We start from the raw sequence: 17,440 nt of genomic DNA on the forward strand, positions 1-17,440 counted from the left end.
AAGAGATAAATGGTCTCCAGCAGCATGACCTTTTTCCACACCACAGTGACACTGAATCATTTTAAAGTTATTTGCATTTTCATTCTTCCTTGGAAAAATGTTGACAAGGCTTTCACAGGCCATAATGGATACCCAGCAGCATCTATGGAAAGTGTAACTGCATCTACAGCCTTTCCTCAATCCCTCTTCACTGCTTCACACCAAACAATTTTAATTAATGGAGAAGAGGTGACTTCAGAGCCAGCCTTCTCATTAGCACAACTGGCTGATGGGTGGGAAGTGACATAGCTCCCAAAACACAGATAATGCAAGCTGCAGCAGTATTTTGTTTGGTTTGTTTTCTCCTTTAAACCACTGGTGTCTTTCTACCTTTAGCACATGTGCCTTCAACTCCACTTTTCAAGGGTGAGTTTGACCTCCATGCTCACGATTGCCATCAGGCTGCAGGTTGGTCTGTGTCAGCTGCAAAGGACCAAAGATAAGTCTTGGCTTTACTTCCCCATCTGTAACTAGAGCATCCACCCACCGCCAGGACACTGGTGAGAGGCAGCACTACAGCACACACACAAAACCCATTGCACCCAACATACATAGGGTACATGTTACATATAATGTAGACATGTATGGAGCTGTAGCCACGTAGCTGATAGAGTTATCAGTAGAGAAACCTTGTGGAGCCAGTTGCACACAGTGTGATGGGCACACGAGCACCCAGTGCACATACAGAGGCTGGAGCAGCACATGGTAACTGCAGCTCTGCCCCAAGAAACGCTGCAGGGACACCCGTTACTTCACATGGCCATTCCCCAGGGTGGGCTGAAGTTTGACACCTTCCCTTTGCCCTGATTCACAGCAGAAGCAGGGATGGTCTCTGAAAATAAAGAGGACTCTGTTTTTCACTTCCTACCTCCTCTGCCAAGACCAGAAAAAGGTAAAACTTCTACCATGATAGAGGCAGGAGGTGACCCTGAGTAACTCCTGTCCCCATAGATGCAGCAAGACTTGTTGATGGAGCAAGAATCACAAACCTTCCACAAATTTCAGTTATATTTCTGCTGCCAGCTCCACCCCAGGCATCCCAGCTCTCTCCCCACAACCTGTTGGGAAAGAGCAACTGTACCAAGGCTCCACACGCTGCAACTCGATCTCTGCTTGGCTTGATATAATATTCATGACAAGTAACATGTCGACCCACAGAGCCACAACAGCGATCGTATTCCAGCTGTGCTGTGCCTGAAGGAGAAACACAGGCTCACCTCAGCTCCAGGGCCCCAAAACCCAAAGGTGCCAACAGCGTGGGTGGCACAAGGGGACCTCACCCAGCCACCCCAAGCACAGAGAGGGTTCCAACCCTCAGGGCAGGCACTGAGGCACAAGGACATGTTTTCTGGCTGCCCACCACAGCCAGACCTGATACTGAGCACCAGCCTTCAAAAATCTGAGCTGAGCACTCAGTTATTTTAGTGACAGCTCCTGTGAGCGCTGCTCATCGTGGGGTTGATCAGGATCCCACCACATGCTGCTGCATTTGGTCTGAACAATTTAACTCACACACAGGACATAACCCACTGCCCTGTCTGCTGAAGGGGGAAAGAAATATCCCATCTGATCAAAGCATGTTCAATTAGTGTTCTTCTGAGTTATTGAATTGCTTCAATTAACACAAGGAAATTTATTTCCAAAAATGATTATATTCCTGTTGGCAAATCTAGTGATAAAACCAGCACGAATCTGTGTTTCAATGGATCTGGCTACAGCTATGTCTCCAGACTGACTTGATGGGATTGCGCTGCCTCTGTTGCCACAGACTGGCTAATATCAGCATCCCACAATTAGCATGCAGCATATTAATCTGTACAAATAAATGAGCCTGGTCCTCTAGTCCAGAAAAACACTTGGGGGACCAATTCTTTATTTCTGAGTGTATGATTAGTACAAATTAAAACCAGAATAAGTTTTAATTTTGCCACATCAGGCAGGTTCATCAAAACACCCTTATCCCCCAGAGCCAAGTACCAATAAGAGCACAACAAGGGGATGTTTCAGCTAGAATGATTAGGATAGTCCAGGAAAATTAATTTTGAAGTTCATGGCAGCCTCCTGTCAGAAACAGGCCATGGCGAGGAGGGTACGTTGAGAAAATGAAAATGAAAAGGCTGTGCTAAGTACTGCGGGTGGCAAGGAACAGAAGCAGGACCTGGCGCTGCTCCTTCTCAATCACTCTCATAAAAGCCCCATCTCATATGAAGCCAATTCAACGTGATAAACTCAACAACTGGAGCCCAGTTCCCAACCACTGAGGTCTGCTGGCCAAATCCTCCCTCACTTAGCCAAAGGCTCCCTGTGGCTCTGGGTTAGGGCTGGTCAGAGCCAACAAAGCCACTCCTGCTTGAGGGCACATGCAGGTCTGCACCCCAACTCACACAAGCCTGGTACCAAAGACCACACTGCATATTTGACTTAACTTTCCAAAGGACATAATTACAACAAATAACTTTAACACTATTACTACCACTTGTTTGCCAGGACCCTCCCACCCGCAGCACACGGAGATGAGGCAGCAGCAGACAACAAGCATGAATTTCAGCATCATCTCCAGAAAGGTTTCTGCCTTTTGAATTATAATTCATGTTTGAGAAAACAAATCCCAACAGAGCCTATTCCAGCTCAGCATTGTGTGCAGCCTCACAAAAAGGAACCAGCAAACATCTCCAGCCCCTCAAACAGAGGCTGTGTTAAAGCAAAGGCTTATTACACCTCAAGCTGAGATCATCTGAGGCTTGTTTGGGGGTTTTTTAGGTAAGAAAAGAACCACATGTCAGGAACCAAGCTCTTTATGGATATAAACACATACTGGTTAGTCTGTGGCCCACACAAATGCCAGGACAGACCCTGGGGAAACACCAAGCACCACATTCTGGAGATGAGATCAACCACACACCCCATGAACCTGCAACAGGCTCCCCTAAAACCCCCAGGACTGACCTTGGGCACAGAAGAAAGGCTCAATCCCAGGTCCCAAGTGATGACTGTGGTAACCCTGTAAAGCTTAAGGACAGCCAGGAACCAGCAAGGGCACAGCCCTGAACAAAAAGCAACCAGGAGCCATTAAATAACCCCCCTGGCCTCACCTGCAGAGCCCAGGTGGGACTTGTTGAGGCCAATCCTTCTCTACAGGCAGGTCTGAGTAAATCAGCTGTTTCAAGTAGAAATAAACCACCCCAAATCCTGCCCTGTGTGGGGACACAGCCCTGGGGTCCCCATTTCACTCTGCTGCTTTGCACTTCAGCTCAATTCCCCCTGATTTACACCATTGTACAAGAGAGGAGCCTGGTGTTGCGCCCCCCGTGCCTGCTGTTAATAAGTATTCTGCTGTGCTATTTCCATGGATTGAGAACAACATCCTCCCTCGAAAAAACAGAAGTGATTCCTGAATTAATTTAGATTTCCCGCTGCCTTGTTAGACCAGCTGGATATGGCACGCTTCATCTTCCCTGCAAACAGTGCCGCGGTCCCTCGGGGACACTCAGCACTTTATAAACCTGTCAAGCCCTTAAAGCCGGTGACCATGAGGCTTCACAACAAAACGCGCGGAGGTTTATGGCCACACACACGCCGGCCCCGAGAGGAGAACCAGCCGAGGTGGTTTTGGAAGCGAGGGGATGGCGTTTTGTGCCGTGGTTTCATTTAAAAGCGAGACGGGGGGGGGGGGGAAGTGCACTGCTTGATTTATTTTAAAGCATCCAAGCTGTTGCAAACTGCAATGCTTTGAGAGCATATGTATATACATAGAAACAGGAGATTGTCTCCAACATCATTTGCATTTGTCCCTTCCCTCCCTCGTGCAGTGGGTGTTTTTAAGATCCTGGAGGTGGCTGGAATACCTGCAGCTTCTGCAGAAATGAGACTTCTGGATGCAAAGCACCCGATCACGCTGGTTTACATTTACAAAACATATTGTTCTGCCAGCTCCCCCCACCCAGCGCCTCCAACACTGACTTATTTTCTCCGCTCTTCTGACAAGCCTCAGAAGGTATTTTTTGTACACAAACAACATTGATCCAGCATCTCCGTGACCTGCCTCGGGACGAGGCCGCATTTCCCGGCAGAGACGCGTGAGCAACACGACCGACGTGCCCTCGCATCCCCGCTGCTCCTTCCTTTCACCCCATCCCGGGAGCTCCGGGCTGCAGGATTTTGGGTTTGGAGCCACGGTCGGTCCCCCCCGCTGTGCTCAGGTGCCCCATGCTGGTCGTGCCCCAGCTGGAGGGGGCAGCGCCTTCCCAACCCCCCCCCGGCGGTTTGCTCAGCCTGACGAGTCGGCATCTGACGGAGTCGCTGCCGTTTGGGTCCCTCCGGGATTATAATGTGACTGCAGCAGGTCCCGGCTATTCTCTGCAGCCCAGCATGTTGTTGCTTCATTAAACGCCAAATTGTTACATTAATTCTAACTGCCCTGTAGAGATGTAGCTGTCAGGAATGATTTACTCGCCTCCAGCTGACTTGGAGACTTTTTACAGGCTCCGGCATAGGAGCTGGAAGCGGCCCGTGCCCGGGTGGAGCGGGACACAGCGCGGGTCAGGCAGATACTGGCAAGCAAGTGGCTCTGTCCTCCTTGGGGAGACAGAGATGCTCTTCAAATCACAGTGGAAAAATAACTGGGGAGCTAAAAAAAGGTGTGGAGCTTGTTTTTGTCTGAACCGGGGGCTGCTCTTAACGAAAATTGTTGGTTAAAATGCAGCATCTCTGCTGGAATATTTACAGGGTCCAAACCTCTGCGGTTTCTCCTTGGCCCCAGCCGGCGGCTCTGCCTCCACTGCGGGAGGAGGGTCCGGGTCATATATAGGTGTCAAACAACATCCCTGGTGAGTCAGGACTGAGCTGTTTGTTACCTTTCCTCTGTGTTCCCCCTGGGTTCGGAGCAGGTTCACAGGCAGCACATCAGTCGGGTCGTCAGCTGTGCGGGAAGGGACCCGGGTCCCCTCTATCCCGATATTCCTACCAGGAGCATCACTACTACCTGGGATCATCTTCTGTCTGTGTTTTCTGTAGGCAGCACACATACCTTCCTGACACTCCCCTCACACACACATATATAAATACATGTATCCTGCAAGAGCAATAATATGCAGAAACTATGTTCTAACATGGGAAAGTTCATTGAAATCCAGAAGCCTTGCGTATTTGGCTGTTAAATTATTTTTCATCCCCAGATTGCAAAATGCTGAGCACAGAAGCTGTGCCTTCTGCATCCTAAATCAACATCTTCCCCAGGCTCTGCTCCATATCACTCCACCCGTGTGCCAACAAACACGCCTGCACGTGCGGTTTAGTGCAAAATGCACTCCCACCCAGGCACATCATAAAGATGTCAGAAAGGGAAAAAAACACCTAATTTAAACACCTATGCTCTTTTCCTTGGCATATTTTTGCTAGCTTGGTTTTCTTGTCAGGTTTTAACAAAGTCATTTGCTGCTTTGAAATGTTATTTCAGTGTATAAATCATACGGGACTTTGCTTTCCTGCAGCCCCTGGTGCTCGCAGGGAGCGGTGAGGGGGATGCGCAGGGTGTGAGGGCGCCTGTCATGGGATGCTCTGACACATTGGGGAGGAAACATCAGCGGGGACCCCAAGGATGACCTGGCCCCTTCCCTGCTCCCCACGGGTGAGGGTTCACCTGGCCCACATCCCCAAAGGGACGCCGATGTCCCCAAAGACGCACTGACGTCCCCAAGCCCCGCGCTAGATTTCCTTGCTGATAGCACAAAAAATTGCCTGCGCTCAGGCAAACCAGCCGAGGTGATAAAGCTCACCTGCAAACTGAGCAACGCAAGCCCCTCTTCCTAATTCTGTTTGGCTTTTACGAGCTGTCAGTCAGTTGGATGGCGTCAGTTTTATTTGCTTCTTTCAAATTGGTTTCCTTTTTAACGGGAAGAAAGCATTTATATTAATGGCATCGCCGAGCCTCGGCCCTGAAAGGAGAGGCTGAAATGTAACCCCTGCATTTGATATCAGGCCATTCGGGGAGCTCTTCTCCGTGTTCAGACGAGCACAAGCACCGACCGACACCTTTCAGCCCCTTCTGCCTTTCAGAGCACAGCACAAAGGCAGCGAGAAATCTGCATTTCTTCCTTTCCTAATCCCAGCCATCCGCTGGGAATTCTTGGGGTGAGAGGAACAACAGCGCCCGTTATTTGCTGGGAGGGAAACTGTGGAAAAAAATCTATACAATAAATGTTCAATTACTACAGTTTCTAGATTTTGGGTTTATGATAACATTGTTATCCTAAAATCAACTACATTTCTGTCTTTCTGTTCTTATTTCCTTCTTTTTTTAAGGAAATAAGAGACTTCTCTAGCCTTTCTCAGTCTTTTCTAGGAAAATATTGTTTATACTTGAAGTGCCAAAATGTTTCAATGCAGAACACCCAGAATTGGTGGGGGGGCTTCCAGATCACAGCTCAAGAGGACAGAAACCACAAAATTCTTGAAAATACAAACTCTTGTTTTCTGCTCGGGTGAAGTTTTGTGATCTGCTTTCTAAAATCCCATCGTTTTCTAATTACTCCCTGAGTCTCATTGTCCTTGCGATGTGCCTACGGGTTGGCAGCAACAGTTGGCTCTTTATTGTTCAGTTCTGGAGAAGGAAGAAATAGCAGCTCCAGACTCTTGGTGCTGAACCCAGCACTGGGCTGAGACCCAAATGGGGCAAAATTCTGCCCTGGCTACAACAGCCAAAGCTTCATCCATCCGAAAAATCCCCCAGGAGCAGGGACATGAGCACATTTGCACATATCACCCCTGGGTTAAGCTGGTGTGGTGTTTTTAGACCAAAAGCCCCATGGTGTCATGCAGGGGGGTTTCTCCCTTCCCTGCCTTAGCTCTTGCATCAGGTCTCTTGAAAAGAAGGAAAAAAGAGAGTGGGTTTCCCTGTTGGGTGAATATTGCAGTGCTAAGGCAGCACACGTGCACCCGCTTTGCTTTGGGCAGGCTCCTGGTGCCTTATGGAGCAGAAACCAGATGTGTTTCTTCTCTCGGAAGCAAATCAAGTGTAACAAGAGGGGGAGAAGCTGTAGAGATGGTTAACAAGGAGTTTGCAAATCTACATCTTTCTACAAATCCTGTCAATACCTGCTGGCTTCTGGAGACAGCAGTGTCCCACCCTCGCCGAGCGAGGCTGTGACAAGCGGGTTTGAAGGGCAGCACGTGTCCCCCGCAGCTGCAAAACAGCCAGGGTGAGGATAGCAAGAGAGCGGGGACAAGGACACGTCACCCTGTGCCGGCCGTGGCGATGTGACCTTTAGAAAAGGGGAGGAATGAAAACCTGGAGCTTCCCGGTGTCCCCACTGGCCCCCGGTGAGTCCGCGGTGCCGCCAACGCACTCGGATCCGCTCTCGGGGCGGTTGGTGCAACACAGATGAATATTCACGAAGCCCCCGGGGAGCAAGGGGCTCGGAGCCCTCGTGCTTTCACAGGTGTCTCACGTCTGATTCTTACATCAGACACTTCAGCAAAGTGCTTCACTCTGCTCCAGGGAGCGTGATCACAGACATATTTATATGAAGATACACATGTGCATGCACCTCTTGTGTACATACACACACGGGATGTGTATGTTTGGTCAGGCTTCATTCCTTAGGGTTTTAAAATATTCTTTCTGATTTTGCTTTGAAATATTCCAATATATTTTAGTGTTTGGTGTGCACAACACTCTATTCACAGACAGGCAATATCAGACTCTTCTATTGCTTTATCAGCACAGATTTCTGCTTTATGGATTTCTGCCTTTGTGATGAATGCTGAAAAATAACCATAAACCATCAAAAATAGCCTGACCGTACTCAAAGCCTGTGCGTGCACAGAGCAATACTGTTTGGGTTTCCTAATGATTACCAGCCTCCAAAACCGTCATTTCTTTATGTTGCAGCTTATCAAAACATTTTTACGTTGGTGGGTTTGCTCCTGTGTTTAAAGGGGAGAGAGGATTTCAACACTTTGTCGAGTCATGACATGGAGTTTTGAGGGCTTTTCCTTTTAGTTTCAGGTGTTGTATTTACCTATATTGACTCTTTTGATGTAAATTTAGCGAAAGACTATTTAAAGCTTAGCTGACAAATTTATTCGTAGTCTTGAAGTATTTGATCATCAGAGAGAAAGCGAGAATATAAATAAAAGACACTGGACATTCACAGAATCTACACTTAATTGGATAATTTTTACAGAGAACAATACACATATTGTCTTGTCTTTGCTCACAATCAGCCCACGCGGTACCTGTGGAAATACAGAAGAGCCTGGAACAGGACAGCGTGTGCTCGCTGCAGAGCGGCTGGAACCGAACCAGCCGAACCCCCATCGAGACACCCCCAAGAAGGTATTTGGCAACAAGACATCAGGGTGACTTTTGAGACACTTTGCAGTAAAACGGTTGCGAAGGAATTTGAAAGAAAAGCATCAAATTCACAACCCGGAGCTGCAAGTGTTCCTGGGTCTAGAAAAACCGCCTCCTGGCCTCGCGATAAAAGTGTAGTTATTTGGTAATAAATACATCTATTCACGGTTTAATGCTTACATGGAAGAATAAAGCTAGCAATCTACAAATTAAAAAGGTGAGAAGCAGAATTAACGTATGATTTTCATTTTACAAAGGAAAAGGGTCATTGATAAATGATTGGCATATTAAAGAGCATTTCATTTTAGAAAAGTTAATGTCAATTCAAAATAAAACAAAACATACCGCATCGGTGCGCTTTTTAAAAATCTGCTGGAAGAACAGAGAAGTTTTCTACCATGGATTTCTGAAGTGATTCACTATTAACATTTCCCCTATAGAAATATAGACATTGTCACACCTTGTACTGTGGGTGAGGACTTTCTTTTCTCTTTAAAAGGTCTTGGTGTGGGCGGGTGGTGAAGCAAGTCCTTGCTCTGGAGAATGCACTGACAACAGAGAGCAGATACCTCATCTCAACTCTGTAAAGCACAAGTCTCGGTGTTTAGTAAAGACACAATAATCAGTTGCGTTTGGGTGTTCCGGGTGCTCATCGCTGCGGTGCCCCCATCCTCTGCTGACCCCTCCGAAAGCAAAGCCGCTCTCTGTGCCTCATCGCGCTGTCCTGCCCCGCTCAGCACCCTCAGTCTGTCCGTCCATCATTCCCAAGAGCAGACGATGTTCAACGGCACTGAGTTCTTTCCCTCCCCGCTGCACGGTGCTGGAACCTGCATCAAAACTGAGCGTGGTCGACTTCATCCAGCCAAGAGGCCGGGCTGGCGGGGAAATCCGGGTACCCACCGCTGCTGCCGGTGGAGAGGTCAGAGCTGGGTCCGTTCCCAGCCAGGACCCTCATGGGCTGGGGCACCCCTTGTCCGCTTTGTCCCATGATGCCCAAGCCGTTGTCTGGGTAAACCAAGCTGGTGATTAAAGGCTGGTGGCCTGGCAGCGCTTGCAAGGACGCTGGTGACTGGGGGATCCCATAGGGGCTGGTGGATCGCAGGTCGTGGTACTGGTCCTGTGCTGGGATGCCACTGTGATCCAGAGCGAAGCTCCCGTTGGTGCCAGCCTGTCTCCCCAGAGCAGGGGATGCTTCATTGAGATTGTTGTAAATCCCATTGGAATGGCTCATTTCGGACATGGAGGGCTCATCTGAAAGGGGAACAGACTGGTTTTACTGGGCGAGTAACGGCTGCGGCTGGCAGTTCCGCACGGGAACTCCCGCAAGCTCTGGGTATAAATAGATTAGACGGATGGAGCTGAGCAGCCCTGCTCTTGCCACTTGTAATTCCTTATTATTCCAATTCTTGTTGATGGATCTTCACAGACGCCACAGGATTATTATTTTTTCAGAGTCCAAATATATAATACATTTTGGATTTTAAAAATATGCATGAAAAGTACATACTAAAATATAAAACTGTGATTTAAAAATAATCTTTTGACAGGAACTGTGAGTTCAATGTCTTTCCACCTTTCATTCTGCACTTCTATCTGGCTTTGATGTTTATCTTGAATTTTGATATGAATTTTAAGAGCTACCTGAACATTCACCAGTGCAAGAAAAATTCTTCATTGCTCAGAAAAAAATATATATATTCAATCTCAGCAGTATTTGTCTGCTCAGGAACAGGCTAATGAAATGTATTTGTAAGACTTAAAAACACTTCTGAAAGATGAGCAATATTTTTTGAGTTAACAGCAAAAATTGTTTGCACTCGTTAGGTGCTTTATGGACAGAAAGAGCTGCTCTGTTGCCTGGGATACAAACCTTTCTGTGGCGTCAAGCTATCAGTAATTGTTCACCATTTTTTCGTTATTATTTATAGTATATTCATATTTAATGATGTTGATGCACAGTGTGTATAAAGAGACTTGAAAATCAAATAGTTTTTAGGAACATGGGAGAGGAGCTGAGATGCAAAGCTGTGTGTGTATAAACATACATGCATTATAGACGCATGTCTGTGTAAATATGTACACAGAGTTTTGCATTTCAGCTTCTCTCCTGGCTTCCTAAAAACAGGACATGGACACACATGCACATGTGGGTGCTGTGGTAGCACAGACCAGGTACTGTCAGCAGAGACCACTGGGCCGTGGGGCAGCTCTGGGGCACAGAATGTGCCCCCACTGCAGACACCGACCTGCCCCGGCAGAAATGTCTGCCCAAAAATGAGACCCTCCGATGCAGAAACCTCCTAACACACAGCGATCTCCCGTGGAGAGCAAACAGCTCCAGCGGAACGGGGAATGGAGATCTAACTAGTGACTGCGCAGATAAAGCACCCCTAAATAGGATGAAAATAAATTCTATACACTTTTCCCACAGAAACATGCCGTGATTTCAGACTCTCTGGTTTTCGTATTTCCAAGAGTCCCTTGGAAAGGCTGTACATGAGCAGCGGCTCTAACAGCCGCCGCGCCTGCCCGGGGAGCTCTCCCTCCTCTCCCTGCTCTCCCTGCAGCTTTTAGGAGCTGACACGGCCCCCCCGGAGGGAGAGCGGGGTCTCCCTGCAGTTCCTCAGCCACGACCCCCCCGCAGCTCTGCCACGAGCGGGCAGCCGGGGCCGCACCGCGGCAAACCCCGCAGCTCTGCACTTCTCCCGCCTTGGGCGCTTGTTTTCACTCCTTGTATTAAGGCCGAAAATTATTAACGGAGCACCGAGGGAGTGAAAGAAGCCTCGACAAGGAAAGCAGCTTTACAGGGAGGGCACAGACCGCGCTCGGCAAAGCCCCGACCTGTGAAGGAGACCTCGGCGTCGCTGTCGGGCCCCTCCTCCTGGATGCTGTCCTTGTCGGACTTGGAGGTCCCCCGGGATCGCTTCATGTTCCTGAAGTACTGACCCCACCGCTGCCTCCCCGCATCCTTCTTCAGCCTTTTCTCCTTAGCCCGGCGGTTCTGGAACCAGACCTGCAAGCAGGACACACCGGGGAGCTCCCTCTCTGCGGGACCGGCCCCTTCCCCGCCGCCCGGACAGAGCCGGGGGGGGGCGAGGGCCGCCCCGTCTCACCTGCACCACCCGCATGTCCAGCCCCGTCTCCGACGAAAGCTGCTCCCGGACGTGCCGCGCCGGCTTGGGCGAGTTGTTGTAGGCGTTTTTCAGGGTTTCCAGCTGCTTGGCCGTGATGGTGGTGCGAGGCCTCTTGGCCGTGGACTCAGCCTCTGCCGACACGGTGCGGGTTAGAGGTGAATTCACCACGGAGCGTTCCCAGGGACGTGAGACCCCCGTCCTCCCCCCAGCCACCCCCTGACGGCAGATGCTGCCGGGCACCCCTCCCACCCTCTCCGTGTCCCAGAGGGCAAGAGTGCCCCAGGCCGTCTACCTCTTGCCCCCGGGCGGGTATGAGAGGGACGGGGCAAGGGGTACCTCTCTGCTTGGCCGTCTCGTAGTCTGCCTTGCAGACCAGCCTGCTGTCCTCCATCAGGTAGAACTCGTCGCCGGTGGCCAGCTGCCGTTTGCAGACGATGCAGGCGAAGCAGTGCAGGTGGTAAACGAAGTCCTGGGCCCGGCGCACCACCTGGGTCGGGGGGATGCCTTGCTGGCAGGCGGCACACTTGGTCCCGAAGCGCCTGAGCGGGGGGGACAAGCGGCGGCCGCTGAGCGCGGCAGGGCCGGGAAGGGGGGGGGCTGCCGCTGTCCGCGGTGCTGAACCCGCCCGGCGCTGCCCGCGGTGCTGAACCCCACGCGTGTCCCTCACCCACCCAGACTGTTCCCCCCCGTGTCCTCCCGTCGGTTTCTCCCCGTCCCGTCCCCACGCACTTGAAGAAGTCCTCCTTGCAGTAGACGCCGTCCCCGCGGCTGAAGCACTTCTCGGCCAGCTGCGTCTGGCAGTCGGAGCATTTCAGGCACTTGCTGTGCCAGTGTCGGTCCAGGACCTTGAGGATGAACCTGTCCACGATGTGCTGGTTGCAGCCGGCGCACAAGGGGATCTCTGCGGGGAGGCAGCCCCTGTCAGCCGCCGCCCCGACGGCCCCGCTGCCTCCCGCCTCCTGCCCGAGACCGGCCCGGCCCGCAGCCCCCGGGGCTGCCACCGCCCGACGGCGGACCTGGGGTTGACCCAGGGAACGCGCCGAAAATAAGCGTTATTCGTTCAAATTCGTTGGCGCTGCGGCGTGTGAGCCTCTCTTCGCGCCGCAGAGAGCAGTACCTACGCTGGGGGAAGAGCCTGGGGACACCGAGGAAAACGAGAAGGGAAGTGATGGGAACGGAATGAACCCGCGGGCCGAGCCGCCGGCAAAGTTGAAACGCAGTTATTCCAGGCTTTTTTCCCACCTTTTCCTACACTTCCAAATTTCACCTGCAAATAACGGCGGGGTGGCCCGCGCGGGGTGGGGAAAGAAACCGCCGAAAATTATGAGGATTGCACAGAAAATTAAAACGCAGTAGGCTTGTCCCGTCGCACTGCAGATACCGACAGAGATGATATAGAAACAGATGATATAAGGATACAGATATAGAGAAAGAGAGATATAAAAATAAACAGGTAGAGTACATTGAGAACGAAAATGTACAGATATATCGACATGAATATATTGATATTGGTATATAGGCCTAGACACGGATAGGTAGGTAAAAATGTGGATATAGACATACATAAATATAGATATATTGGTGTAGATACAGATGGACATATATATATAGAAACGGCTGTGTAGATACAGATAGATGCAGACATAAGAGTATCTATATGTAAAGATAACTATAGAGACAGATGTATAGCTGTGGGTAAGGGTAGAGGTGGAAATGATATCGTTATAGGTATTAACCGCCTCCTCAACGATTCACCGCGTCCAAACGAATAACCCCAATAACGGCAGCACTACAGGCAGCGGCCCCGGGCTGCCCGGGGAGGACGGAGCCCCGGCCCCGGTAAGGTCCCGGTACAGCCCGGTCCGCTCCCGGCCGCGGCTCTTACGCTGCATGGCGGCTCCGCGGGCCGCTGCAGCTCCGCTCCCTCAGCCGGGTTGCGGGCACTGGCGCAACTTTCGCGGGGCGCGGGCGCAGCCCCCGCTGCCCAACCCCGCGCCCACCGCCCCCGGCCCCGCCGCTACCGAGGCCGGGCCGGGGCGCGGAACCACCGCTCTCCCCCTCGTCGGCTCTTCCTGGCCCCCCCAAACCACAGGGGCAGTTGTCCCCCCCGCCGGCCGCTGTCACCCCCGCGGCGCCGGGGATTTAATTCGCCGAAGCGGGTTATTTTTAGACGCTGGCCCTCCCCGCCGGTGCCGGTCTGAAGCGCCGGGCAGGGCATCGCGGCGCGCTGTATTTAATCCCCCCGGGGCTAGCGGCACATCCCCTCCCGCCGCCCCTTCCCGGCTGGGCACGGCGGGAGGGTGACAGCTTCGGGGCGCCCGGAAACGAACCCCGGGCGGGGCCGCCCCCCGACGGGGCTGGCGGGGTTCGAGGCGGCGGCGAGGGCAGCGCCGCGGGGGTGGCAGCGCCGGCCGCTGCTCCGAGCTCGTTGTGAACCGCAAACCTCGGGATTTTCCCCCGGCCCGGGCAAAGCACAGCGCGGGTCGACCCCTCCGGCGGCAAGAAGCCGCAGCCGGGCCCGGTCCTGCCGCCGCCCAGCCCCGGCCCTCAGCCACCGTAGGTCCCGGTGAGCACCCCTGCTTCCATCCCGCTGCCCCCCGGAGCCCCGACGGCGCCCGGCCAGCGAGCACAGAGCCTTAAACGAGAGTCGCATCCTGAGCGAAAACGCCGTTTTCGCGTCGTTCCTTCTACCGGGGGTTCGCTTTCGGCGGCTTCCCCTCCTCCTCCCCATAGCAAAAACATCTCCCGGTTGCCGGGTCAAACATGCAGCTCCTGCGACTGCGGTGACGGCACCGCGGAGAGCAGCAGGGAAGAGCCACAGAGAGACAAACCGGGCGCCAAGCGAGGGGCAGGAGCGGGGGCACCAGCCCCTTAGCAGGCGCTACCGGGCTGCCCGGCCCGCGGGGTTGGACCCTCTCCCGGTGGCACCTCGGCTCCCGCACACCTGCCGGGCCCCCGACACGGCTTCTCGTTGTTTTTGTTTTTAAGCCCCCGTCGGCCGCTGTCGATGCTGGCGAGAACCGGGACCACCCCACACCGGGACCGGACCCGGTGCCACGGACCCGGCTCTGCCACCCCCGGTGAGACCCGCGGTGTCTCGGCCACGCCAGGGCAGAGCGGCCCGATTCTCCCCGCCCCGACAATGCTGTCTCCGTTCGGTAAACGGGAGGGGAAGAAAAAACATTTTGGAAAGGAATTAATGGGAGTTTTTCCAGAAGTGGGAAAAGCCGGGTCGGAGCCGGACGGGGTGGCGCGGGGGACGCCCGTCATCGGGAGCAAACCCGCGGGGAGAAACTGCCCCTTTCGTCCCTGCTCTCGTTGCGGGGAGAGCTGTGGGACCTCGGGGCAGGAGCCGACGCTCCGCGGCGCAGGTCAGAGCTCCTGCCGGGGCTGGGGCCGGTGGGGAGCCCGGGGCAGCCTTCGCGTTTCCCCTGGGAGCGGGCGGGGAGTCCCGGTCCAGACCCGACGGGACCCAAAGGGGCTCCTGGAGCGGGCGCGGAGCCGTCGACGTGCGAGGGCAGCGGATCGGTCTCTGATGTTGGGGACGAGGCAGGAGAGAACGAGAGGGAGAGTGGAAGGGCGGGATGGACCAGGATGGAGACCCCGGTGCCGTCGGACCGCTTACCCTCCCCGGTAGCCAGCCCCGACCGCGGCCCCGACGGTGCCCCGGGAGCGCGAAACGGCTGGGTCCGCTACTGCCGGGGCTCCCAGAGCGGCTACCGGCGCCTCCGCGGGGGGACGCGGAGATTTGCGCGTCCCACCCCTCACCTGGGCTCCGCGGGAAGGGGCAGAGCTCCGCTGCTTTCTCCGAGCCGGCGCGGACCCGCTCCAACAACATCGCGGCCTCCGTGGGCGCGCCGGGCGCCGTCCGAGGTGCGCGGGTGGCTGCGGAGGAGTGGCGGAGCGGCGCGGAGGGGAGCGCAGGGAGCGGTGCGGGGGTTGGCCGCCGCCCGGGGCGGAGCGGGGCCGGCGCGGGGGGGCGGGCCGGGGGCGGCACCGCGCCGTCGGGCCGGGCCGCAGCTGGGCCGCGGTTCACCGCGGGGCTCTTTAGCATCACAAAAGCGGGAGGGGAGGCGACACTGTCCTCCCACGTCCCACGCGTGGCCGGGGCCGACTCGCACGACGCGCAGGCTCCGGCTGCAGCCGCCGCCCCCGGGGGCAAAGCGGCCCCGGGGCCCCCGCAAAGCGCCCACGGCGGCATCGCACCATGGGCGGGGGGGGGAGTCGCCGTCGGGGGGAGCCTCCCCCCGGGCCCAGTCGCCCACCGGCCACCCCCGCCGCCGGATTTCGTTTGTCCTCGCGGCGCGGGTCTGTCCCGACGCCGCCTGTGGGGAGCGGGGGATTCATCCCTCTCCACTAATTAGTTAATGAGCATGGAGATGTAACGGGTGAAGTCTCGTGTCTGACCCACGACAATCAGCGCCCTGCGGCTGGCGGAGGTTAATTGCACTAATTGAGGACAGAGCAGACATGGATGTGTGTGTGCACGCATGCATTTGCATGTGCATGCGGGTGCGTTTGCAAGAGCACGCATGTGCACAGGGGTTGCAGGGCTGTGTGTGTAGTTGTGTGCGTGTGCACTTCTTCATATACATTTTGTGAGTGTGACTGTGCGTGCAAGGGGTACTTGTGCCAGCCTGTGCATCCATGCGGGTGTGCGAGTGGAGGTGTGCAGGTTTACGTGTGCACACAGATGTGTGTGCCTGTATCTGTACCTGTGGGCTTGTGCTCTATCCCATGGGTGCTGCTGTGTTTGCACGTGTGAAAATGTTGGTGTGTGCACTCGTCCGTGTGCTGTGCGTGCCCGTGCCGGGGTGCACAGCCCTGTGCGTGTGTGCACGGCTTGCCCCAGGCAGCCGGAGCTGATAATTGTGGTTGTTACTGTGAGCCCGTTAATCCCCCCAAATCCCTTTACCTCCTGCTCGCAGGGGATTACAAATTAATAAAAGCAGCTTAGGGGTGGGAGCCTCCAAACACACATATGTTCCTGCCGGACGGCAGCACAGGGACTTTCGCCTGCCCGTGGGGGCAACTGGGGAGCGGGCCCAGCACTGAATCCCCAAAAACCCTGACCTGGCGGCACCCACATCAGCCCCCCACCACTCCTGAGCACCCCTGGGTGCCTTGCTGCCTTCACGCCTGCTCCCCACTTTGGTCCTGCATGGTTCAGTGCTGTGGGACCAACAGCTGGGGCAGGACTGTCCCCTCTGGTGGTTCATCTGGCCAGGGGACAGGTCCCAGCCTGGGGGACAGCTCAGACCTGCGCGGTTGGAACAAAACCACAGGGAGACATTTTGAGGACCAGGATCTGGGGTCCCCAAATAAAGTACTTGGAAACATTGGGCTGGAGCACGGCTGGGTACCGGTAGAGCACTGGCGAAGCAGCAGCACCGAGCTGTAGTGACACTGGGTACCGTGTGTCCTGCTGGGTACTGTGAGTCCTGCCGGGTGCCACCAGCAGCGGCTGCGCTGGGACATCCCAGCCCTCCCCAGGGCCATCAACAGCTTCTAGGGGGAGGCAGGTGATGACCCACATGGACTCTTCTAAGCTCAGTTTTATAAGTGGATTTTTAGTCTGATCCTCTACAGAAGCAGTTTAAGGGAGTGCGTGTGTGCTGGTGGCTGCTCCGCGGGCAGGGGGTGGCAGCGGTGGCCGTGCAGGATGGGGACAGTGGCGGATGGACCATCCGTGGCGGCGCTGCGCAGCATCATATTCTCAGTTCCATGGGTCCCTCGCATTGTCACACCACCTCAGCAGGTTTCCACAAAAGCCGCTTCCACTAATCCCGTGAACATTCACTGACATTTTGTAAAGTTATGGGGTAACAGGGAAAGAACTGGAGTAAAAGTTTACTTGTTCAGGTACTTTTCAAAATTAAGTACCCACATAAAATGACCAATATGGTTTGAAAGG

At 54.1% G+C, this 17,440-nt stretch overlaps 1 protein-coding gene across 3 annotated transcripts; it reads right to left on the minus strand.

The window, feature by feature from the left end:
* Positions 1 to 8,096: 8,096 nt before the first annotated feature.
* LHX3 (LIM homeobox 3) lies at positions 8,097 to 15,462 on the minus strand. 3 transcript variants are annotated; one of them, XM_065035575.1, is made up of 6 exons: positions 15,295 to 15,462; positions 12,256 to 12,427; positions 11,863 to 12,065; positions 11,506 to 11,657; positions 11,234 to 11,405; positions 8,097 to 9,643 (listed from the first exon to the last, which is right to left on the minus strand). In XM_065035575.1, the coding sequence occupies exons 1-6, from the start codon at positions 15,362 to 15,364 to the stop codon at positions 9,225 to 9,227; spliced, it is 1,188 nt and encodes a 395-aa protein (XP_064891647.1). In that variant the 5' UTR covers positions 15,365 to 15,462; the 3' UTR covers positions 8,097 to 9,224. The 3 variants fall into 3 exon arrangements, with proteins under 3 accessions (XP_064891647.1, XP_064891648.1, XP_064891649.1); XM_065035576.1 differs by lacking the exon at positions 15,295 to 15,462 and adding an exon at positions 13,412 to 13,433; XM_065035577.1 differs by lacking the exon at positions 15,295 to 15,462 and having other exon boundaries at positions 11,863 to 12,013; positions 12,256 to 12,554.
* Between the last annotated feature and the right edge of the window lie 1,978 nt (positions 15,463 to 17,440).

This window comes from Columba livia, chromosome 19 (genome assembly GCF_036013475.1).
Source record: "Columba livia isolate bColLiv1 breed racing homer chromosome 19, bColLiv1.pat.W.v2, whole genome shotgun sequence".
NCBI lineage: Eukaryota > Metazoa > Chordata > Aves > Columbiformes > Columbidae > Columba > Columba livia.